The 27,000-nt window shown below is 42.7% G+C and overlaps 1 protein-coding gene across 1 annotated transcript in view; it reads right to left on the bottom strand.

The window, feature by feature from the left end:
• LOC124595270 (toll-like receptor 4) overlaps positions 1-27,000 on the bottom strand; it is a 104,649-nt gene that overhangs the window by 50,797 nt on the left and 26,852 nt on the right. Inside the window, exons 2-3 of the mRNA XM_047133945.1 lie at positions 11,953-12,284; positions 1,724-2,234 (exon numbers count right to left, since the gene is read on the bottom strand). Coding sequence (XP_046989901.1) covers positions 1,724-2,234; positions 11,953-12,241 — 800 coding nt within the window. The 5' untranslated portion in view covers positions 12,242-12,284. The remainder of the gene's footprint in view (positions 1-1,723; positions 2,235-11,952; positions 12,285-27,000) is intronic.

Raw genomic sequence — 27,000 nt, 5'->3', positions numbered from 1 at the left:
CATCGAACGAAAATGGGCATCCAGCCTGAAATCAGGTGTAAGTACTTATACAAATGAAATGACACAATTTCAGAGACTTTACTGGTCTCACACAGATATCATGTTATGTATGTAGATTGAAGAGGGGAGTGAAAACGTGTATCAAGGCTGGGAATCGCGGGAGACCCAAGTTCGGCACTCGTGGTGTAAGTTTTCGCTCGCCGCTTCAGTCTATATACACACATCAAAAAAAGTTTTGCATCTCCCCGGTTCCCAGAACTCCTGAAGATAGACGTTGACTGTGGAAATTGTATCACAGATACAGTCCCTTTGACTGTTCAGAGATGTCACTAAACCCGCCCAAAGATATAAATAACCATGCATGAGCAGCGCGTATTAGACGGATGGGGTCCGACAGCCGATCAGTTCCAGTCATTCCACTAGGAAGGAGGTATACGGCTCGTGTTGTCTGTAGTTCATCCATTCCTAGACGGTCAATACCGCGGTTCGCTCGCGTCCGCATTGTTTATTTGTACCAGGAAGGGCTCTCAACAAGGGAAGTGTCCAGGCGTCTCGGAGTGAACAAAAGCGATGTTGCTCGGACGTGAAGGAGATACAGAGAGACAGGAACTATCGATAACATGCCTCGCTCAGGCCGCCCAAGGGCTACTACTGCAGTGGATGACCGCTACCTACAGATTATTGCTCGGAGGAACCCTGACAACAACGTCACCACGTTGAATAATGCTTTTCATGCAGCCACAGGACGTCGTGTTACGACTCAAACTGGCGCAATAGGCTTCATGATGCGCAACTTCACTCCCGACGTCCATGGCGAGGTCCATCTTTGCAACAACGACACCATGCAGCGCGGTACGGATGGGCCCAACAACATGCCGAATGGACCGCTTAGGATTGGCATCACATTCTCTTCACCGATGAGTGCCGCATATGCCTTCAACCAGGTAGCCAGGTCTGGCTGAACGCCGTAGACACTGTCCAGCGAGTGCAGCAAGGTGGAGGTTCCCTGCTGTTTTTGGGTGGCATTATGTGGGGCCGATGTACGCCTCTGGTGGTCATGTAAGACGCCGTAACGGCTGTACGATACGTGAATGCTATCCTCTGTCTGATAGTGCAACCATATCGGCAGCATATTGGTGAGGCATTCGTCCTCATGGACGACAGTTCGCGCCCCCATCTTGCACATCTTGTGAATGACTTCCTTCAGGATAACGACATCGCTCGATTAGAGTGGCCAGCCTGTTCTCCTGATATGAACTCCATCGAACATGCCTGGCATAGATTGAGAAGGGCTGTTTATGGACGACGTGACCCACCAACCACTGTGAGGGATCTACGCCGAATCGCCGTTAAGGAGTGGGACCAATAGTGCCTTGATGAACTTGTGGATGGTATGCCACGACGAATACAGGTATGCATCAGTGTAAGAGGATGTGCTACTGGGTATTAGAGGTACCGGTGTGTATAGCAATCTGGACCACCACCTCTGAAGGTCTCGCTGTATGGTGGTACAACATCCAATGTGTGGTTTTCATGAACAATAAAAGTGGGAGAAATGATGTTTATGTTGATCTCTATTCCAGTTTTCTGTACAGGTTCCGGAACTCTAACCGAGGTGATGCAAAACGTTTTTTGATGTGTTTACATAAAACCATTATGTAAGAGAACAGTAAAATCTCTGAAATAGTGTCATTTCATTTCAGTAATGTGTATTTCTCATTACCTCAGGATGTTAGGACCTCCATCCCAGTGAGATATTTGGTTGTCGTGTAGGTCCAACGCCAGATGGCTGCTGCTACTTCCAAACTGGCTGCAGTGTGGTATAGTGCTAAGGCGGTTGTGAGCAAAAGTCAGCGCCGCCTGGCTCTGGAGCTGCAGCTCCGGGTATTCGGTCAGCTGGTTGTCTGAGGCGTCGAGGACTTGCAGCTGGTGGAGTCCACGCAGTGCCGCTCCCAGGGAGGTCAGCTGGTTCTGCGAGATGTCAAGGAACACCAGATTCGGGACCCCCTGGAAGGCGTCCTGCTCTTGGTGCAGGCAGCACAGGAACGTGTTGCGGAGCGTGAGTTCCTCCAGCTGCGGAAGATGCGGCAGCTGGCCCGCGAGCCGCTGCACGCGCGACCTGGACAGGTTCAGCGTTTTCAGCTTCTTCATACCCGCAATGGCCGCCGGTACCGTCAACAGCGTGTTGTCTGCCAGGTCCAGTTCTTCCAGCGCCGGCATCTGGATGTGCGCATCTGCCACAGTTTACGTTACAGACTATCAATGGAAGCTCTGCTAAGACTTATGTGTAATGTTACCACACTCAGTAACTCTTAAAATTTCAATAAGGAATTTTCGGTTTATTAAGCTCTTTTGGTTTTTTGTACCCTACACCTCCTTCTCGGTTCATTACGTCTGCTCTGCTCTCAAAACCGAAGGAAATATTTCATGCCCTGTCGACGACGAGTTCATTAGATAACGAGCACAAGATGGGGAAGGAAACTGACGCTGTACTTTTCAAAGGAGCCAGTCCAGCAGTTGGTTGGTTGGTTGATTTGGGGGAGGGACCGGACAGCGAGGTCATCGGTCTCATAGAATTAGGGAAGAAAGTCGGCTGCGCCCTTCCAAGGGAACCATCTCGGCATTTTCTTGAAGCGATTTAGGGAAATCACGGAAAACCTAAATCAGGATGGCCAGACGTGGGTTTGAATCGTCGTTCTCCAACAGTTGCCGTAAGCGATGTAGAAAACATGGAAAACCTAAACCTGGATAGCCTGACTGGGATATGAACTGCCATGCTCCCACCTGCGAATCCAGTGTATCTCTTTTTACCTTCGTTGTCCTTACGCTAAATGTACAGGGGATAGGCAAAATAATGTGAACAGTGGTAGTAATGGGATGGTTGTGTTTGATGAACAACAACGCAGGTGAGGCACATGTCCCACTGGACTGTGTGTGTTCAGTACGGACTGGGCATCAGTGCAGGTTGTTTACGAGTAGTTCACACTTCGTATTTGCATTCAGAGGCCGAGGTCGACGTTCAATGAAAGACCTAATAAAGTTCCAAAGAGGGCAGATTGTGGGGGCCCGATTAACTGGAGCATCAGTAACCAGGACAGCCAACTTATTGAATGTTTCAAGAGCAACTGTTTCAGTCGTGGCAACCTACACAAAACATGGAAAGACATCATCGTGTAAACGTAATAGTGGGCGCAAATCAAAACTGAATGAGAGAGACCGCTGTACACTAACACGAATTGTGTAAAAACAACACAAAACTGCGGCAGCTAAAGTGACTTTAGAGATCAATAGCTATTTTCATGACCGCGTATTTGTCGACACTGTCCGCCGAGAACTCCATAAAGGGAATATTCATGGAAGAGCTGCTATACCGAAACCATTAGTGACGATAACCAACGCAAAGAAGCGTAAAACATGGTGTCAGGAGCATAAATCCTGGACAGCTCAGCAGTTGAAATACATCATATGGTCCGACGAGTCAATGTTTGCGTTATTTCAAACCTCGGGCCGGTTTACGTCTGGAGGACGCCAAAAGAAGCCTACAATCCTGACTGCTTAATTCCAACGGTTAAGCATGGAGGTGGAGCCGGCCGCCATGGACGAGTGATTCTAGGCGCTTCAATCTGGAACCGCGCGACCGCTACGGGCGCAGGTTCGAATCCTGCCTCGAGCATGGATGTGTGTGATGTCCTTAGGTTAGTTAGGTTTAAGTAGTTCTAAGTTCTAGGGGACTGATGACCTCAATAGTTAAGTCCCATAGTGCTCAGAGCCATTTGAACCATTTGAACAAAAACAGAGTGGTCGCGGTGCATCAGAACAAATGAAGACCATAGAATCGACTATCTCTTTCTGAAGAACATCCCACCAACCATTCAGAATCAAAAAATCTACCACAACAAGAGTAAATGTAGGGGTATTCGTCGACTTCTTTGGAGAGAAGACCCAAAAACTGGCAATGCTTGTGGCCTATCATTTCCAATGCATCACATTAAAACGAACTTCATTTTACTACACACAAGACGATACGGCAAAACCTTTGTTATTAAACGGATAACCCGGTTCGTGGTATCCAGTCTCAGTTGCACGTTGCCTATCTGAAAGATTCCAGGGACAACAAAACTTTGATTTTCAGTACTTCATAAAATTTCCAGAATGAGATTTTCACTCTGCAGCGGAGTGTGCGCTGATATGAAACTTCCTAGCAGATTAAAACTGTGAGCCGGACCGAGACTCGAACTCGGGACCTTTCACTTCATATAATTATTCATGGAATTACAAAATTAAAAATGCTCTCATAATCTACTCGTTGAGAGGTATAATCTTATGTTAAAGATCGAACACGTTAAGACATGAACTATAGTCAGAAACTGTGTACACTGAGATGACAGAAGTCATGGGAGACCGATATCACATACGCAGATGCCGGTAGTATCGCGTGGACAAGGTATGAAAGGGAAATCGATTGATGGTGCTGTCATTTGCATTCAGGTCATTCATGTAAAAATATGTGCTACGTGCTTACGGCCGCACGACGGGAATTAACAGAATTTGATCGCGGAATGGTAGTTGGAGCTAGACGCTTGGGACATTCCATTTCCGAAATCCTTAGGGAATTCAGAACCATGATATCCAGAAGGTTAAGAGTGTTCCGAGAATACCTCTCACCATGGACAACGCAGTAGCTGACGGCCTCCCCTGAAAGACCAAGAGCAGCGGCGTCCGTGTAGAGTTGTCGGTGCTAAAAGACAAGCAGCACTACCTGAAATAACCGCAGAAGTCAATGTGGGATGTACGAGGAAAGTAGCCATCAGGCCAGTACAGCGAAATTTGGCGTTAACGGGCCATGGCAGCAGATGACCGACGCGAGTGCCTTTGCTATCAGCACGACATCGGCTCCAGCGCCTTTTCTGGGTTCGTGACCATGTCGGTTGGACCCTAGACGACTGGATAACCATAGCCTGGTCAGATGAGTCCCGATTTCTGTTGGTAAGAGCTGATGGATTCGCGTGTGGCGCAGACCCCACAAAGCCATGGAGCCAAGTTGTCAACAAGGCACTGCGCAAACTGGTGGTAGATCCATGATAGTGTGGTCTGTGTTTACATGGAATGGACTGGGTCCTCTCGTCCAATTACAGTGACCACTGGCTGGAAGTGGTTATCTTCGCCTACTTCGAAACCATTTGCAGATATTTATGAACTTCATTTTCCCAAACAACCATTTGTTTGCGATTGGTTTGAAGAACATTCTGGACAATTCGAGCGAATTATTTTCCCACCTAGATGGCCCAGCATGAATCCCATCGAACGTTTATGAAAGAGAGATCAGTGCATGCACAAAACCCTGCACCGTCAAGACTTTCGCAATTACGGACGCCTATTGAGGCTACATTGCTCAATATTGTTGCAGGGGACTTCCAACGACTTGTTGAGTCCATTCCACGTCGAGATCCTGCACTACGCAGGGCAAAAGGAGACCTGACACTATATTCGGTGGTATGCCATCACTTTTGTAATTTCGGTGTATATTTCTTGATGCAGTGTAAGCCACCGCATGCAAAAGACCCAGACTATATCATCCAGCATTTGAGAATGAGGGCGCTTAGCTACTCGCAACGAAACTTACACATACAGGTAATTTCAAATGTTTATGAAACTTTTCTCTCTGACATCCCCACAGAATGACGAAAAGAATAACGCTTATCGCTTCCGGCAGTCTCGCTGTTCATGCAGTCGAACTTCACCATCAAGCATGACGTTTTAATTTATTACTACTTTGTGGCTAACACTATTCGTACCACATATTTCAGACAATATTTACATATACCACTGAAAGTACCTTCAAATTTATATCATTGTACGACACATATTTTAGAAGATATGACGTCATATACGAGCGTCATTCAATAATTATAGAGACAAATTGGTCTGGGGAAAAGACTGTTGGTAGAGCAAGTTTGGTACTTTTATGGCTTGAAGTTGGCATCGCTGGGATGATCCCTGATCAGCTGATGTATCAACCTTGTTTTACTTATAACCTCGAAAATACATTTCAAGATGGCGAGTCCGCTTGAAACGTCCACATTAGTTGAACAACGTTCTGTTATTCGTTTTTTACTTGTTGAAGGCCAGAAACCAGTGAATATATACTGTACACTGTCTAAAGTTGGTCGTGAAGGATGTATGAGTTGTGAAAATTTTTACAAGTGGGTAGAGAAGTTCAAAAATGGTCGCGACTCAGTGACTGACCAACACCGTTCTGGCCGACCAGTTGCAGTTTCAACTCCCTCACTTGAAAGTCGAATTGATGATATCATTCGTGCCGACCGCCGTATGACTGTGGAAATGATAGTTGATAAGGTTCAAGTTAGTACTGGTATAGTTCATAACATTATCTTTAACAAGATGGAGTGCCGCAAAGCACGTGCAAGATGGGTCCCAAAGGAGCAGACGCGGCTACACAAGGAAACAACGTTGAGAGTGTGCACATAGCTTACGGAACGTTATGAAAGTGATGGTGAGCACTTCCTAAACAAAATTTTAATTTGTGATGAAACTTGGGTTCACTATTATGAGCCAGAATCAAAAACACAAAGCATGGAGCGGAAGCACCCCAACTCACCTGTCAAGAAAAAAATTCAAAACCCAAGCATCAGCGGGAAAAGTCATGCTGACGAGGTTTTGGCATGCTGGAGGTCCAGTTTTATGTGATTATCTCGAAGAACAGCGTGCAATGAATAGCCAGTACTACTTGGATTTACTTTTAAACAAGGTGAAGCCAGCCATGAGAGAGAGACGTCGTGGATCTCAGAGTAGAGGTGTGATTCTCCAGCAAGACAACGCACGTCCTCATATTGCTCAACTAACCCGTGAAACCATCGACAAAATTGGCTGGGAAGTACTGCCTCATCCCCTTACAGTTCTGATTTAGCACCTAGTGATTTTCATTTGTGAAAGGCATTACGTGGGAAGAGGTTCCTGGACAACGAAGACGTGAAAAAGTTTGTGGTAAATTGGATCCAATGTCAAGATAAAGAGTTCTTTCCAGCCGGAATACAAAAGCTTCTAGCCCGTTGGAACAAGTTCATAAATGTTCAAGGGGATTATGTTGAAAAGTAGAAAAAGTATTGGTTTTTAAAAATAAACGCTTTTTTCTCCAGACCAATTTGTCTCTTTAATTATTGAATGACCCTCGTTTATTGTGATGCACGAAAGACTAGCTTCTGCTTAAAACGGAGAGCAAATATCTAAGACTATGCTCATCCAGTGTTAGCGACTTCCAACAAACTTTAAACATAATTGTAAACATTTTCTGAACATTTTTTCTCTTACCTGCTTAACGTCAAATATTGGACTCGTTTACTCACTTGAAAAGCAACTAGAAGATTATTGCAGTTTTACACATGAAAGCTCGAGTCTTTAAACAATCGGCGGTTTACTGGTTTCCTCCATTTTAGGTGGCAACGTGGTGATTATTGAGCAAAATATATTTTGTTTAGCGTCATGAGTTATTCCTAAAATGAAACTTAGTTATCATAGGATAGAGTCGGCCAAACATTTTCTGTTACAGATCAGCCACAACACATTTTTTTTAAAAATTGTGGCGTTTGTTATTTCCTCCTTCTTCTCCTCCTCCTCCTTCTTCTTCTTCGGAAATGATTTTTCTCTTTAGTTTTTTGTTACTTACAGTTTTGTGCACGCTGCTTATGGGTGCGTGAAGACTTTAACAGCAATTTTCTCTACCCGTTTTATGGAATGTTGGTGAAGACCAAGTCGTTGTCACTCCCGCAAACATTACAACAAACCAAATCTCCGTTAGAAACAGAGCTAAAAGCCCTCTTGCCTTCTCGCGCTGACTGAGCTTGTGTACCGTACAGTCGCGTCACTGGTTTCTAGCACAGCTTCGTTTCGTAAATTCACTTTTCGTGGAGAAGCATATCGACGACTGCAATGTTTGTAGATGCCGTCGAGCATAGACACACACACACATACATAGTCTATAGGATCTCAACTTAAACAGTTAACAGTTTGTAACGGATATATCATTAGCGTTGGGAAGTTTTTGCGTGGGAGTAATATCTTACGTCTGATAGATAGGACGTTGGGAAAAGTCTCTTGTGTCAGGGTTTGAAATACATTTTTACACTGGAAGTCAACGAGCAAAGACCATCTTTGTGTATGTCTTTCATTACTTACTGTTATTGTTCGATCCCTATATTTAAGATTCAACTTCTTTTTGAAGGTACAACAATTAACCGAAATACAAAAGTATTAAAAATTTTGACACCATCTTGAGTAACCGATACGTACGAGGTGCAACTGAGGCGTTCGATTACTAGTTCGATGACGACGGGTGTTAAAATTGCATGATCTTACGTGAAGAAGGAGATACGTGTCACGAAGCAGTACGTATTCTATTTGCAGACTCGTGTCATAATCTAGTGAAAAACGCATAAATTTCGGGTTTCGTTACAGACTGCCAATCGAAAAGGAGGCCATAAAGCTACAGAAACTGAACCATAAATTACATTTACAACAGTTATTTTTTACACTGATTCAGAGTCGCAATAAATTTTTTGGAAATTCAGAACAGACTGGACAGTTATTCTGAGGGCTTCCGAGATATGTTCAAGACAATATTAACTGAATAATCGCTATTGAGGGAGTAGTTTGAAAGAAGCCTTATTTCTACGTCTACATACATACTCCGCAATCCACCATACGGTGCGTGGTGGAGGGTACCTCGCACCGCAACTAGCATCTTCTCTCCCTGTTCCACTCCCAAACAGAACGAGGGAAAAATGACCGCCTATATGCCTCTGTACGAGACCTAATCTCTCTTATCTTATCTTTGTGGTCTTTCCGCGAAATGTAAGTTGGCGGCAGTAAAATTGTACTGCAGTCAGCCTCAAATGCTGGTTCTCTAAATTTCCTCAGTAGCGATTCACGGAAAGAACGCCTCCTTTCCTCTAGAGACTCCCACCCGAGTTCCTGAAGCATTTCCATAACACTCGCGTGATGATCAAACCTACCAGTAACAAATATAGCAGCCCGCCTCTGAATTGCTTCTATGTCCTCCCTCAATCCGACCTGATAGGGATCCCAAACGCTCGAGCAGTACTCAAGAATAGGTCGTATTAGTGTTTTATAAGCGGCCTCCTTTACAGATGAACTACATCTTCCCAAAATTCTACCAATGAACCAAAGACGACTATCCGCCTTCCCCACAACTGCCATTACATGCTTGTCCCACTTCATATCGCTCTGCCATATTACGCCCAAATATTTAATCGACGTGACTGTGTCGAGCGCTATACTACTAATGGAGTATTCAGACATTACAGGATTCTTTTTCCTATTCATCTGGATTAATTTACATTTATCTATATTTAGAGTTAGCTGTCATTCTTTACACCAATCACAAATCCTGTCCAAGTCATCTTGTATCCTCCTACCGTCACTCAACGACGACACCTTCCCGTAAACCACAGCATCATCAGCAAACATCCGCATATTGCTATCCACCCTATCCAATAGATCATTTATGTAGATAGAAAACAACAGCGGACCTACCACACTTCCCTGGGGCACTCCAGATTATACCCTCACCTCCGATGAACACTCACCATCGAGGACAACGTACTGGGTTATTTATTAATTTATTCACTGCTTTATTTCAATTGGGAAGATTAGGGCCTCCAGGCCTCCTTTACGTCTAATCAGACGTCGCTAGTGAGGTATAATATAAAGTGGTTGGGGCAAAATATGGAACCACCGCGAGAAAAGCGTGCTTGAGCATATATGCAGATGCGAGCTAAGCCTGCAGGATACGCTGTTGTATCTGACCACGAACGGCAACCTTGCAATGTGCTCAATACAGTCAGTCGTGGTCAGAATAGTGTTCTGTGCAGTTATGAGTGCGTTATGGCGGAACTAAGTGAATTCGAACGTGGGCAGCTCGTTGGCGCTCGTATGGTGGATGCTTCCTTAATCAATGTACCCAAAGCGTTTGGTGTTTCGAGAGGCATCGTATCTAAGATTTATACCGCATACAAGGAAAGCGGAACAGTATTATCCGTTAAGTCATAACACCGACGAATGAGTCTGTTGAGTGATGAACTATGAAGCAATGGAAGAAAGTCATTTGGTCGTATAAGTCTTGTTTCACTCTGTTTCCAATTTCTGACCAAGTTTACGTCCCAAGAGTGAAACATGGTGGGGGTTCGGGGATGATTTGGAAAGCAATAGCGTGGTATTCCATGCGCCCCATAGTTACTCTGCAAGGTTGTTACTGCCAAGGTTTATGTGAGTATTTTGGTTTACCAGGTCAGTCCCATAGAACAATGTTTGTTCCCCATTGGTGATGAGACGTTCCAAGACGACAGTATCCCCGTTCACACGATCCGATCGTCCAGGACTAGTTTTGTGAACATGAGGATGCAGTGTCGCATCACCTTTAGTCACTGCTGTCACCAGATCTCAATATTAGTGAGCCTTTGTGGTCTACTCTGGAGAGAAATGTGCGCATCGCTGTTTACCTCCATCACCGTTACCAAAACTTGCCCCTATTTTGCAGGCAGAATGGTATAAAATCCCCTTGAAAAGCACGCAGGTCCTTTATTTACCCATTCCGAGACGAATGAAAGCTGTTTTGAAAGCCAATGGATTTCCTGCAATGTATTAGTCGTGGTAGTGTGTTGCATTTTCGGTTTTCCCATATTTTTGTACACCTCTGTATAATGATAACTGTAATGAAATACTGCAGGTAGTAACGTTATTAATAATGATACAATGACAATATGTATAATAATGCATATATGGATTTTAAGAAATATCTGCGTTATTAACAATCCCTTCCGTTCATGTAGAACGTGGGTAATGACATTTAACAGAAATGCATGGCAGCAGTACAAAAAGAAAAAAAAATTGTGGAGAAAAGGTTGACTGTTGAGATGAAGATGGAGAACAAATATGGTAATTGTAGCAGCTGAGATAGACGAAAGAAAATGAAAATTGATGAGAACGAGAAAAACATGAATACTTTACATTGTGGCCGAAATCCTGGTTCATTGTCGAACAAAACTGCTGGAATATGCCAAGTAGGAGGCTACGTCGGTGGTAACAGATAAAGCTTCAATGTCCTTTTGAATACAGAGCGCTTTTGGATGAGACGCAGGCTGTTGGGTGGTTTGTTCCAGGGTGCTGTAGCTGAAACTAAGAAAGGAGTGGAAATGATTTAGTGTTATGTACAGCTACAGCCTAGGTAATCTACGTATCCAATGCGATACGAGTCATGGAATCATGAATGGCATATGATACGCGAATAGAGCTACTTAGGACAACAGTGACTAAGAAAGCAATGAAAACACAGAAGCAAGTGAAAATCGCGTCGCCTATCTGACCGCATCCAGCTGAGAACAGGAATGACTAACATCCTCACACAACTGAATATTACGCACATATTCCAGAAGCATTCATAGCAACCTCGTATTGTGTGGTGGTTTAATTATTTGTGCCATGTTGAGATAAATCACAGCAGTAAAGATTTCACAGGACAGAAGACTGAACTAATTTTTTTTACATTCAAGTGGAAATTTTTTTCTAAACCTTTGGAATGCATGCACGCAGAGGAGAGGTATGCGCACGTTGCAACACTTTATTCTTGTCAGTTTAGATGCTCACCCAAGATTATGGCGAGATAGTTAACTGTTTCCTGGTAAGGCAATTGGAAACCATCAAGTGTGACAATCTCGAAAGTGTACTCCTCTTCGCTGCAAGCCTTTCAGTGCTTTGTGGGATTGGGAGGAGTGCGTTGACTTGTTGGTATGTGTTGACTTATGAGAATGCACATGTCAATAAGAGATAGAACAGAAAGACTGAGAGACAGAGAGATATATTAATGTAGAACTTTCAAGGAAAATTATTGTCAAACGTATAGGCGGGGTATATACGTACCATCCGGAAAATCCAATAAAGAACAGTGGACAAGACGCAGTATCCTTAGCTTTGGCATTGGTCCAAACGTGAGATTTGTGGGGCTGACCTTGTTGTTATAAAGACTCAGTTCCTCGACACTGGTACCGCCCAAATTGTGGATGTTACCCAGCGATATGAGACAGGGCCGCGGCTTGACCACCTTTTCATTGAAAGTGACTGCGGTCAGGAAGCCACTCTCAGCACTGAACTCTGCGTTTGTGAAATTCCAGAACTTATCGAATGAGCTGTCGTATTCCAGTTGTTTCATGGCCCCAATAATAGACAACAGGTTTACGTCGACCACGAGGTTCCTGCAAAAAGGAAATTGGAAATTAAAATTTTATATCCCAAAATGATTTTCATTAAGTATGGTATGCTTTTGCCGCAAGCGGTTTCATAAAAGCAAATGATATTTAAAAGTGAGTTATACATAAGGATTTTAGTTTAACATGCATCAGTTTCTTAAAATTTTTGTTTGAAGACATGACATCGATTTTGAACTAAAACAAAATTCGAGCGACTGTTACTGAATTATTTTGTGAAACTTGTGTTGCCTCCTTTTAATGCCCTAAGATTAGCAGGTAAAATCCAACGACGTTATTCATGTTCGTATTAAGAATTCTGTAGTGGGTAACTTAACAGAACTGAGTGACGAAATTAATGTAAACAGCTGAAAGAAGTTTCGCACAACCTGCATATTTTCGAATGTATGCGAACTTAGATTCGAGGTGCGCTGTCCCGACACGCTCCTGATGTCAAATACAGGATTCCTACGACGAATTAATTAATGGATAAGGACATTTTGTTCTTATATAGTCGATGAGACCTTGTGTAGCTACGCCGCAGGTGCGTAACTGTAGTCTGACCAGCAAAAGGGGAACATGCATTAAATCTTCGTGCAGTTAATTATCCCCTTATTAAGTCCACTTCTTCAGTGTCAGATCCTGAACGTAGAATGCTGAATTCCATTCGTGTGTAGAAATTTTTCAATACTGTGAAACAAACTAAGTTTCAAAAAATCGATGTTCAAACCGTTCATTAATATCTGGTTGCAGTTTCTTCTTTCATGAATATGTATGACGATAATTAATTCCGATAAGCCTTTCCAGGGTACAGAAGCGTTTAAGTAACTGTCTCCATTTGATATCACTCTCCAAACTTCGTCAATATACGTTAACTATAAATGTTCAGTCCATATACGAAGCACCATCAGAGATGACACGCTCACCAAGAATCTTGAAAACGCGAACTAGAATATCACTGCGATATTCGTTATAGATGGCGCAAAAGATCACAGCAGACATACAAGATTCAGAATTCGATTTTACAATTTCTTTACCAGAGTATAATCGCTGTTAATAAGTTAATTCAGATTATCTGGCCTAAATTCACCTGAACTGAGTTCATAAACTTTCGTATTCATTAGTCTCAATTATTCACTAAACAACTTTAGGCCTTACTGATAAGATGATATTTTTTATATTTCAGAGTTTAGCGATAATACCACAAAAAATGTCTTGTCCTATTCTGCCCTGTTGATGGGGTAGAGCGGGTAATATGCAAGCATTTCTTTAAAAAAAATGTAAGGAATATATAACACACAGGTTTAAGTGAATTGCAAGTAAGGTATGTTGCGTTATACAACAAGGTGATCTCTAATATCTTTAAGAACTGTTTTCGAGTGATTCTCTGTTTTACGAAAATTATAGCTCTGTGTGCTACAGGAAACATGTGCTAGAGATGACCAGTTGGTGGTTCGACTTGAGAATAGGCAGTACTAGACCAAGGAGAATGAATTAGCAAAGAAAACTGTTCATGTCGAAACAGATTAATAAGCCTGAAATACGCCAAAAAGGAAAAAGGGATAAATAAAATAAAAACTATTCCGTCGCGTTGTGGCAGAGGCTACAGCAACCAGTTTCGAATTATTTCAGAATATAAACAGGCATGGTTGCGAAATTATTTGATATCCATGACGCGTTTCACCCTTTCGGGGCATCATAAGACTATATAATAGTAGCTGGATATGTAACCCCTCTTTGATAAAGCCATATAATGTGGAAAATTTTGCGTGGCTTTATGACGGGTGGATTACACATCTAGCTACTTTACACAATCTGATAATGCCTCGAAACGGTGAAACGCGTCGTTGATATTAAACAATTCGCAATAAAGACAATTTTTTTCTGGGCCAAATAAAATGCACCTTTTTCTGGCCCACAATGACCAAAATGAATGTATATTTAATTGACCCTCGTCTTGTGATGCTCGAGTGAAAAAATACTTTTCATCAATTTCCGAACCCTCCTCATGACACAACAGTGAAGTGTACACTACAAACTGCTACCCATCGTAGCACTACGGGAAGACGGGCAGGCAAGCAAGACTTCTTTAGCCTCTTTGGTTTATGCACAGCTCGGCTTGGATGGGAACACAGCAGCCTACCTGTGCTGCTAATAACGTGCGCCAGCTTGCCTGCCTGGTTAACAGGCAAGCATGGGCAGGTTAAAAGCGGAATGTGTACACCTCTGATGCAGTGAGGGGCCTCTCTGTATACAATGAAATGTCAATCTGTGTGTGGTATTCTGCAGTTAATCTACTTTGTAATAATCTCCTATGCAAGGTTAATGAATTATGTATAAAAAAAAGAAAAGAAAACTAGAAATGGAGCTACTATAAAGGAACGAAAAGTGATGCCATGGTCACGGGACCAGCTTATAAGTTTTTAATAGGTAATGCGGAAAGTCTGCTTGACACATCGACCTCTTTTAGATATCTACACTCCTGGAAATGGAAAAAAGAACACATTGACACCGGTGTGTCAGACCCACCATACTTGCTCCGGACACTGCGAGAGGGCTGTACAAGCAATGATCACACGCACGGCACAGCGGACACACCAGGAACCGCGGTGTTGGCCGTCGAATGGCGCTAGCTGCGTAGCATTTGTACACCGCCGCCGTCAGTGTCAGCCAGTTTGCCGTGGCATACGGAGCTCCATCGCAGTCTTTAACACTGGTAGCATGCCGCGACAGTGTGGACGTGAACCGTATGTGCAGTTGACGGACTTTGAGCGAGGGCGTATAGTGGGCATGCGGGAGGCCGGGTGGACGTACCGCCGAATTGCTCAACACGTGGGGCGTGAGGTCTCCACAGTACATCGATGTTGTCGCCAGTGGTCGGCGGAAGGTGCACGTGCCCGTCGACCTGGGACCGGACCGCAGCGACGCACGGATGCACGCCAAGACCGTAGGATCCTACGCAGTGCCATAGGGGACCGCACCGCCACTTCCCAGCGAATTAGGGACACTGTTGCTCCTGGGGTATCGGCGAGGACCATTCGCAACCGTCTCCATGAAGCTGGGCTACGGTCCCGCACACCGTTAGGCCGTCTTCCGCTCACGCCCCAACATCGTGCAGCCCGCCTCCAGTGGTGTCGCGACAGGCGTGAATGGAGGGACGAATGGAGACGTGTCGTCTTCAGCGATGAGAGTCGCTTCTGCCTTGGTGCCAATGATGGTCGTATGCGTGTTTGGCGCCGTGCAGGTGAGCGCCACAATCAGGACTGCATACGACCGAGGCACACAGGGCCAACACCCGGCATCATGGTGTGGGGAGCGATCTCCTACACTGGCCGTACACCACTGGTGATCGTCGAGGGGACACTGAATAGTGCACGGTACATCCAAACCGTCATCGAACCCATCGTTCTACCATTCCTAGACCGGCAAGGGAACTTGCTGTTCCAACAGGACAATGCACGTCCGCATGTATCCCGTGCCACCCAACGTGCTATAGAAGGTGTAAGTCAACTACCCTGGCCAGCAAGATCTCCGGATCTGTCCCCCATTGAGCATGTTTGGGACTGTATGAAGCGTCGTCTCACGCGGTCTGCACGTCCAGCACGAACGCTGGTCCAACTGAGGCGCCAGGTCGAAATGGCATGGCAAGCCGTTCCACAAGACTACATCCAGCATCTCTACGATCGTCTCCATGGGAGAATAGCAGCCTGCATTGCTGCGAAAGGTGGATATACACTGTACTAGTGCCGACATTGTGCATGCTGTGTTGCCTGTGTCTATGTGCCTGTGGTTCTGTCAGTGTGATCATGTGATGTATCTGACCCCAGGAATGTGTCAATAAAGTTTCCCCTTCCTGGGACAATGAATTCACGGTGTTCTTATTTCAATTTCCAGGAGTGTAACTTAAGAACAGCTACTGTGTGGTGTTTGAACAGTGTTCTTCAGTTTGTCTACTGAGTTAACAAACCGCTAAAGAAGGTTAATGTGTTATGTATACGAAAAAAGAAAACTGGAAATGGAAGACATCGAAGTCAGGAAACGGGAATAGGAGTATATGGCTTAGACAACTGTCAGAAACAGATAGTATACGAAACACAATTGGGAAAAAGAATAAGCTATTGCAAAATGCACAAACAAGCTTTACATAATGCTTTAAACACAGGGAGGTATTTGCATTTACAGTAAAATAGTAGTGGTAGGTAGCGATACATTGGAGTACTGAGAATGCAGCGATCGGGATGCACACACCTCGCTACAAAACGGCCGTGTTTGTTTTTGCAGAGCCTGAAAGGTACACACACATAATGTCGGGAACTCGATCACGCCACTGTGTTCGCTTCTGAGTTCTCGCAACATAAGCTGTATCGCGCTTGGAAGCTGCGTCCCGGGAACATAGCCAGTCATCAGACTCCACGCTAAATACGAGGGTTGGAACTTAAATAGTGGCAACTATTTATTCACAGACGATACAAAAGAGTTACATGTTTATACCTGTTACTGTCGTTCGAAGTAGTCACCAGCGTTATGTAGAAGCACTTGTCAGCGATGTGAAAGGCGTAGTATAACGTTAGCAGAGCCTGTTCTGTTGATGGAGCGGTCTACTGCCTGTCGAATCTCTGGAACAGTTCTGATGCGAATGCCACGAAGTGGTTCCTTCATCTTCGGAATCAAATCTAAGTCACAAGGACTTAAGTCCGGGGTGGATGGTGGATGGTATAGCGCACTTCCCAGTCCCATCGACTGAACAGAGCAGCCACAGCTTGCGCTGTGTGCGCCCACGCATTGTCGTGTAAAATGATGGGTGGGTTGCTCAGAAAGTGTCGCTGCTTCTATCGTAAAGCTGGTCGCAGGTGATGCTCCAAAAACGAACAGTAATACTGTGCATTGACGGACTGCCGTGGAGGAACGCAATGCGTTAGGATAACAGCATCACAGTCGTGCGCGGGAATCACCATTAACGTTCACCATACTGGGGCTCTGACACACTTTCGACTTTCGCGGCGACCCATAATGACGCCATTCGTTGGATTGGCTTTTCATTTTTGGCTCGTACGATGCGGCTCATGTCTCATCCAATGTTACGATACGGCGTAAGAAAGCCTCTCCCTCGCGCTCATAGCGCTCCTAGTGCGTCTGAGCAGCGTCGTAACGCATCCATTTCAGCATTTCCGTCAAGTCATGCGGAGCCCATCGTGATGCAATTTTTCGCATGCCCAGGCGTTCCTTCAGATGGTTCAAATGGCTCTGAGCACTATGGCACTTAACATCTGTGGTCATCAGTCCCCTAGAACTCAGAACTACTTAAACCTAACTAACCTAAGGGCATCACACACATCCATGCCCGAGGCAGGATTCGAACCTGCGACCGTAGCAGTCGCGCGGTTCCGGACTGAGCGCCTTAACCGCGAGACCACCGCGGCCGGCGTTCCTTCAGGATGCGAAGCATAGTCGTATGCGCTCATCCGGTTTCGTGGACGCGCTCACGAATCGTATGGCATCGATCACTGTCCACTAACGCGGCTACAGCGTGCACTTCGTCTTCAGAGACGAGAGGACGACCTGCCCGATGCATGTCTGCCACAGTTTGCCGACCATCGTTGAAGACTTTTACCCAACATGCCACTGTTCTGTACGGCACTGCCAATTCCCCGCACGCCTCTTGAAGACCTTGAAGACACTGTCATGCTGTACGACCTCTGTCACATTTAATCTTGATCCACCTCCGTTGTTCCTGTTTCGAAAACATAGTAACACCGTTACGTTAGACGCTCGCTCACAAGTGACTGTGTTTCCCTCGATTGTGCGCACGCCGGTGACTTGGGACGGGCGAGTCCATTTGCTCGGAGGTAAGGTAGGTATGTCAACAACGTGTGCTGTCTGTCCAGTTGATCACAGATTTTACCTAGCATAATGTTATATCAAAATTTTTCGGTAATGGGTGTAAGCACATTTAAATTCTTTTTGCCTAAGAAGTGTACCTCTCTGTGTAACTTATGTCGCCAACGTTTGTAACAAGATCGTCCAGGTTCTCCAGTAATGACCACAGACCAAACATTCGTCGGCTGGTCTCGTCTTCCTCTCTAATACCTGAGGGATATTTAGCACTTTTGAGGAATCCGTATTGACACTTTCCTCTACCACAGAAGACATCGATTGCGGCCGTCATACCTCCTTTTATACTCGAAAGAACTAAGATGGCGGCACTCTGGCGAATTATCACAGCACAGCAGTTGTTCATACGTTATTCGTTAATTGATACTACGAGGAAGTGACTGGCGCTGAGTACAATGGTACACATTGTTAATACGGTTTATTGGGTTCTAAAACACTTAAACAGTCTTGCACAAGGTTAAAACACGCGATCCATTCTGTTATCAACTACATGGTTCTATTTTAGTGTAAATTGGTAGACATCCATAGGAATCTAGAGAGGAAAGAAAAACTCGCTGTCATGCTCTATGTCCCCATAAGTCGAGTTGTTTTATTAATAGTGTAATGCGATTTGTGAGATTCTATTTATTTGAATTCCAAGTGCTGTGGTTTCCTACATATGAGCTGCATTTCTGACGATAGTTAACTGAGGCTCCGAGCGTGTCTGTACTAGTGGCGTGGGTGCCTTCTTCGTGAAATACCACATAGCGATTTGGCAATGCCGCTTCCATTTGCTCAAACAACCTAACAATGAAACTGGATACTATTAAAACTATACTGGATAAGAATAAAGAAAGAATTGTTTTCTGTACGTAAAAGTATGCGTAGAATGTGATAAAGCTTTTGTACAAGAATATTCGCTTTCCCGTTCGCTATGCTGCCAAAACTCATACAGAAGTCTCCAATTTACAATGATGTACATGTATGGGAAGTGGGTAGGTAGGTGGCCTTGAAAAATTTTCGAAATAAAGTAGCTAAAAGCACAGTAAACCGCATTTAGTATCTGTATGAAAGTACAGTACTTCTCGTTTGGCACCTGTATGATAAATAATTCAGATCATTCGGATATTTTTTAGTAGACAGAGGCTACATTATGACATTGCTATCTGCTCTTGCGCGAGTGCTGCTGGGCTAAGACCTTCACTTAACTTTTATGCAGCTAATTACTAATATTGCAAGCATCTTTTTCTGTAAGAATGGGTACATCTACAGAGTAGGCAGATACATATCCACATAATGTATTTAACTTTTTTCTTGCATGTCCTGCAAGTTTTACCAATTTCCCTCTTTTTCCTCGTAATTAAAAAAAAGTGTACAGCTGACAGTTGTAAGACTGCTCCTGTTGCAAGATTAACTGCATGTTGTTACTTACTGCTATGGTAAAAAAGTAAAAATCAATGTTTATGGGATATATTTATTTACCTACATGTATATATTGTAAACTGCCTGTAGCTATTACTTCTTTCCTCCTCTTCGAAGAGCCAACCACGTGCATTTGTGGCAATCGCTCGTCATATGTACTGATGGCAGTACAGTTCACGGAGGCCACTTAGATTATAAAGTGTGCATCTTATGAGTTACAGCCCACTGTGCACCCGTCTCGTATTATCACTAAATTCAGCACTGGATCAGGGTGTGTAAGAGTGATGACAAAACCTAAGCATGGACAGAGAATGTCATGATGTTTTTAGTTTATCCGTAAAAAAATACACTTGTAGTCGTGCAGGGAAACAGAATAACGTTAGCTGCTGCCCTCACCCAAATTGATGTATCTACTAGCGTGCTATGGACCATGTTTTCTTTTATCAGGCATTTAGAGTCTACGAATCCACAGAGAAACAAAAAAATTAATAACCGTATTGTTACTGCAAAATCAGTTACAAAACAATAGTCTTTTTCTTCCCAGCTGATCGCTAACGAAGCTGCTGAAGGCGCTTCACACTAGAGAATATGCAGATGGCAAATGATAACGGACACTGAAACACATTATAAAGATTGCTCAGCTGAGCTTGCTCGCCGTTAATGATAACATCAACAAGTGTGGGTGCTGGGAGCTTGTGGTCAGGGGGCGGGAGGGCTCTGGGAGAGGGGGAGTGGCCTTCACAGGGAAATGCCACAATGATATCAGATTTTTGGGAGCTATGATGTCATGGCCTTGATGCATCAGATGTGTTTATGTCAGAATTCCATGAATGCTGATGGAAAAAAGAGTTCTGATGTCAGTATTTTTGCTTAGAATGCTCGTTGACTCTCTACTTATACCTGTATTATTTACATTTTCACACAATAATATTCATATCTACACTAAAGTCACAGTTAACTTGTCAGCACAAATTTTCAATTGTTTTGCAGATAAATTTTATTATTTTCACAAGCAAACACTCTGTTTCTTCCATTCTTCAAGAAGAAGGTCCACTCTGCCCATTGGTGCCACAAAGGAAATTTTGCAGGTGGCAATCCAGCCACCACAGTCCCAACAACATCACATTTAACCAGTCACAGTTTTGTGTTCGGCCACATGTATTTTCGATCAGAGTGGAGAAAGTGAGGGACAACCTTTGTCAGCAATATTATGCACGTCATATTCTGGCAATAGGCCTCATTCATTTCACTTTCTCCTACCTCTTGACATAGGCATGTGATTCAGACAGAATAACTACACACATATACCAATCAGTGCCACCTCCAGTAGTACGCCAGCTTTGTCTATAATGTGATGGTAGTGATTTTCCATTCACCATTTTGCAGAAGTTGTGTGCCACTCATAACATGGCGTTGCCCACTGTAGAATGAGAGCATCAGGAGCGACCACACTACTTTGAGCACCACCCAAAATGCGAAATGCAAGTTCCTTTAGAAGAAATCGATAGTCTGTGGTGCAGAATTCTTGACAATCAAAGAATACGGTACAGGAAAAATGAAAATATAACAAAAAGCATCCTAACCCGTATTATAACAAACAAAACATATAGACTCAATTAGTAATATGAGGTGCCTCTTGTACTTACACTTTGCAATGACATTGACTACAGAGATGATTGTAATGATACTTGTGATGTCCCTGATGATGCAGCAAGAATGACTAAGCTAGCACACCACCAATGTTGAATCATCGGGCAAAAATGACGTTAATAACAAAAAATGTGATTACCAAGCATTGTCAACCAGTTTTCTGTATTGTTGTTGACAGACGTTTCATATTTCCGTGTCCACATATCCGAGGAACATGATTCAAGGTCCGATATATCCCAGAACCTCATTCTTCAATGCAGACATTGAATCTCTACAATAGGGAATAAATAATTGGACCTCGCGTCTCTGTGGCACAGTTTTCATAATATTTTTTTCTGATTTTTCAGGTGTGTGCATAATAATTCAACACGCTGTGCATCTACAAGCTTCAACACTCCTACCAGGAGTTGCTCACAGCCTCTAGCGATAATGTAACTGGGCCACTTGATTGTATGCGCCAATCTACAGCCGTAACACAGACTGTCTGATTTGTGACATATTTTCAGTTCTTCTGTGGAATCAAATATGGTCTCTCACCGAACCAAATATCCAGTGCTTTCTGCAAAATCTTTTGCAGTAATTACATGAACTGTTTGTGAATCTGCAAAATGCATTGTTTGCGCATATTTCTCAATCAGTTGAACGTCCTCAGACGCCAGTTTGCAGGTTTTTGCTTTATTTTCGAGAACAGTCGTAAAGAGGCTTTGCGAAGTTCCTTTTCAGTAGACATTGTTCCATTACCATGTGTATCGTTACCTACCACTTTCAAAGCTAGCAAGAATACTAATAACATTACCAATTTATCCTGGTTGACATTTGCTAACGATTTGTTGGAGACCGTCTTCCTCTTGAAGAAAATGATGATGATTATTGCGAAGTTCTCATCTTCTTCTTCTTTTTCTTTTTCTCCCAATCGTAATTATCATTATCTTCCTCATCGTAATCATTTTCTTCTTTTTTTTCTCCACCCGCTGTTTACGTAAATATATTGTTTTCCATGTCTTCGTTTAGCTCTGTCTGCTTTCAGTATGGCTGCCTTCTTGAATCAGTCTCTGAGAACCGGGAATGATGGGCAGCTGAAGTGCGTGATTCCTGAGTCGCATTGTTTCCTCTGACAAAACATGGCGAGATTTTCAGTATCCAAGATTAGGCACAGCTGGATTAAGATCGGAAATGTCCTTCTTCCATATAGACATGTATGTCATCAACTCTCAACGATGATCCACCAATTTCGTCTAATGCAGTCTTAAAAATGTGCCTATATTTATCATCTGTGTTGGAAGTTATTGTCTGTAGGCGAGATATCTTTGCTTTTGAGCACTGCTAGCCAAGGTTATTTTACCATGATTTTGAAGACATCGTGTTTCGTAGCTGTTTTCAGGAGGTTTAATTCTAAACAATATATCGTATAATACTATTGTTTACGTGTTTCTTATATTGTGAATTATTAAATCATCTCCATTGTCATCTACTGGTGAAGTAACAACCCTCTTACGTTGTGAATTGTGAAATCATTTCCATTGAATTCCACATTGAATTACTAACCATCACTACTTTTGCTAATGGATCAAGCTAATTTCGTACACAGTATCGCCAGTTTTGTATATTTGGTCAACAAAAATGATCCTACCAGTTCCCCTGTGTCTATTCCATAATTTTGTTTCGTGACTGTTCTTCAATACCATCATCATCATCCCCAGCCACTATTTTCCACATATTCGTCGTCATTATCATCATCATCTGCTTCTTCTTCTTCTTCTGATTTCATAAATACATTGTTTTATTTGACTTCATCTTGTTTGCGTTGGTCTATCTTCTTTCAGAAAAGCTGTCCTAATTTCTGTAGCGGTAGAGAAATGTGCTTAAATACATTTTCCAGTACAGAGGCAGCTTCAGCTTGCCCTTTTTGCGACAATGCCAGTTTACTGCAGATATTTTGGTCAAAATTTCAATACCTGAATACTCTTCCATCCAGTGGCAAAGTAGGCATGTTGGCAAATGCAGTGCTCATTCAACTGACTGTATCCAAATATCTCAGTTTATACCACTGCTCACATGGGTTAACGGTAAATGGTAACTAAGTAAACAGGTAATATGGGTAAATGGCAAATTGTAAACAGGTAATATAGGTGAAATGTAAATGGTAACAGTAATCAGTGAACAGGTGTTGATAAACAGTAAATGGTTAAACAGTACATGGTGGTTGTTTACCATCTAGTGAAGTCGTCAGAAGACCAAATCGAATTAGAAACTGCATTCCCAATTTCTTCTTATCACTGACATTATAAAATGATAATATCAGGCATACTATTGTCCTCTCCCACTTTTTGCATCATCTTGTAGACGACCATAGTCTCATAAATCTTTAAATGAATTAGTAAGAGTTTCGGAAATCTACGAGTACAGAATTACCTATTTCCCTGCATCTACTATTTGCAAGATATCACACCTGAAAAACACAATCCGTTGTGTTTCCTCCACAATTTTGGAACTTCAGTGCGCCACAGGATCCTGTACCAGATGCACACCACTATTATTGGAGAGCATATGTGCTTTAACGCCAGGAATGGTGTGCGGTGTAATCCAGGATTATTCAATACATGTTAGATTCTCAAGCTAGGAATTGAGGCCAAACCTCCCAAGAAATCCAAAATCGTCTGATGCTTTGTGTGATCTTTGGGTGTTGTGAAGGCATTGCTAATTACGCATATAAAATTTTTTTTTCGTGATTTTCTTTAGATTTCTATTCTTTTTCTTTTGTTCATATGGGCATTTCTAATTGTGATTACGTAACATTCTACTGTGGTTTTTAAATGTAAAGATGTAATTGTGATTATTTCGTTTGCCAATGGATAAATATGTTTCTTGTTTTGTACCTGTGGTAAAGTTTGTAAAGTTCTCTTTTGGAATATTATTAATTGTGAAAAATGCAGTCAATAACGTTTATAAAGGTTTATGTAATTTACGATAACGATATAACATCTATAGACAGGGGACAGCGATAGTGATATCGAGAGTCGAAAGGTGGTTGCGTAGTAGAGGGGATGGTGGATGGTGAGTCTGTGAAGCGTGCGCGGGAAAAATAGTACTGTGTTTCATGAAAAGCATACGTAATTGTATGGACAGTGATACCGAACTATCACATTGTTAATTCTCTTTACCACTGCGGTATGTAATGCCATCGCCAGCGAACTTTAAGAGCAAATAAACCGGACTGTGAAAGTGCCGCTAACATTACTTTGTTGTGGCCGACACGAACTGTGCTTTTATGCGAATGAACTTTGCTGGTATTGGTTTTGGGTGGTGGAACTGTTGTATATCGCATTCTATCAAGCCGTGAAAGTGAAGACTAATTAACTGTGCAATATAAATGGCTTTCAGTGATGTTGTCGAAGTTTGAAATGCGAGAACAGAGTGGACATTGTTTACGGTTTGCTTTACACACAAGAACAATTCTATGAACTGTGTATTTGTGGCTAAGACTATATGAATGTGACGAACCGTGTAATTGTGGACGATAGCGTCACGGACAGTGCATAAAGTGTAAAAACGAGCGATGTCTACGTCATGTACTTTGAAAGGAAGGACATGTCAACAACGTTCGTATACTGGCGTCTTGTGGTTTGTTAATCACCACGGGGTTAATGATACAGCTGTGCCGGAACTTTATTTGCGTTTCGCCGGAGAAGATTAACCAGCAGAACTGTCTGTATCCTGCTCTCATCATCGTAACCGGCCGACATCGTGCCGCCTAACGCAACGCTTCGTATGCAACAAAAAGTGAAGAGATTTCGCCGAACGCTATCCCCTGACCTTGAAACTTTCTTTCTCTATTAAAAGTATAAGAATTACAAACTCTATTTAATTAAATTCTTTGTTTAGTTTGTTTGCTTTCTGCTAACGAAAATAAAATTACAATCAGTGAATTAAAAGTTGCCTGGTAGTCATTGTTGAAACACCAGTAAATATAAACTTCTTCCTCTCATTAGGACTAATTCTCTTTGCATGTCAAAATTATTGTAGTTATTTTACGTAGTTCTATGTATTGTTATGAGACTAGATATATGACAGTGACTAATAAGAGTATTTTGTCGCGAAATATGGCTTCGCGCGAAAATTACTGCGAACGCTATAATTGCTTGCGTTCTGACCAATAACGTAAAAGCTGCTATTCCCGTATTGGTGCTTTTCCTGACGTGAGCGGGAATTATAAATGTCAGCTGTCAAATCACGTAGTGACTGTTTACCCAGTAATAAAAGTTTTTGATATTGTATTGCTGCGAGTCGTAGTATTAAGAGACACTGGTTATACTCAAAAGTGGGTAGATGTATGGTGAAACCCCCCCGTGTTCATGCGATTGTTAACAGTATTGTGTGTGATTCACGAAATTTTGTCACTTTTTCTAATTCCTTTAAGATATTGTCTTAGATGGCTTTGAAGTTTCAGAGAATATATACACAATTTTGTTGGTTCAAGTTAATTTCAGAGCAGTTTGTCGTGAATATTAGAGTTTTCAGTTCATAAACAAAGTGGGATCGTGACCAATTGAGAAGTATAACAAAGAGTGTGGTTTTCCAACTAGAATTTTGGATGACATCACAGTTGAGATTTTGATAATTATTTTTCCTGTGGGTTGAGGTCACCACAGTGTTTTGATAAAGTGAAAATGTTATGTTGACTCCCACCTGTTTATAGTTTGGCAAGGGAACCAGTTGATAAAGTAGCAGTCATGAAAGATCGCGAGTGTTTGGGGATGGAGGAATGCAACAAGAAGTGTGGGCCGCAGAAGCCAACTGAGGGCTGTGACAGTGACCCAGTCACAAGGCCTGTGTCTGATATGACACTCTTATCAGAGCTTACCAGAGATGCTTACGATAATGTGTTGTCTTACACTGCCAGCCATAGTTTATTTCGCTACAAAATTATATTACTGGCAGCCAATGTAACTATGAAGTGAGGAAGCATTGCGTGTTTCCTGTTGCTTTAAGGCGGAAGCCAAATATGAGGTGAAAAGGTTATACATTCCTTGAAATGTGGAAAATGAAATATGAAGCATGTGTCAATAGCAAGATGAAAAACTTGCTGCCCAATGCTTAGTAATCATATTTATGCTCAGTAATCAAGTTTTCCTGTTGAATCAGCATTGATGGCGTGTTATCAACAGTAGCTTATTTGTTGCTGCTGCACCATCAGAGACACCGTCATCATAATGATACCGTCATCATAATGATAATTGTAGTTACCCTTATTGCACTACTTCTGATATATATATATATATATATATATATATATATATATGTATATATATATTGTTGCAATAAAAGAACACAGGGATCGCATGTTATGGAAAGCAAATAATCTGGTTAAGGGTGGAAGAGGAGTATGCACTGTGAGATTGTCAGCACTGGAGAAGGGGCGCCACGTTCTGATACTGAGCTCATAACTCATCAACACTAAATCTAGAGTGGCGAAAGACTGCAAGATATATCTACCGCCAAAATTATAGACCATTAGTCCTGCTGAACTCGACTTTCTTAATAGTGGTAGAATGTGCATGATATATCATGAAAGAGTGAATAATACGGACACAGTCGATTTCGAAAAATTAATTCATAACTCTTTGTGTGTACTGTGTATATAAAAACTGTTTCCTTTCACATATTATCATCGTGTGAAACAATAAAACATATTGGAAGGAAAATCAGCATTGACCGTATTTTGTTGTTTTATTGTCTGCAAAATCGATTTTCGGTCACTTAGTGACCATCCTCAGTGCTGTAA

This window comes from Schistocerca americana, chromosome 2 (assembly GCF_021461395.2).
Source record: "Schistocerca americana isolate TAMUIC-IGC-003095 chromosome 2, iqSchAmer2.1, whole genome shotgun sequence".
In the NCBI taxonomy this organism is placed as follows: Eukaryota; Metazoa; Arthropoda; class Insecta; order Orthoptera; family Acrididae; genus Schistocerca; species Schistocerca americana.
The sequence above is the reverse complement of the archived record's forward strand: the minus strand, read 5'-3'. Positions and strand labels throughout refer to the sequence as shown.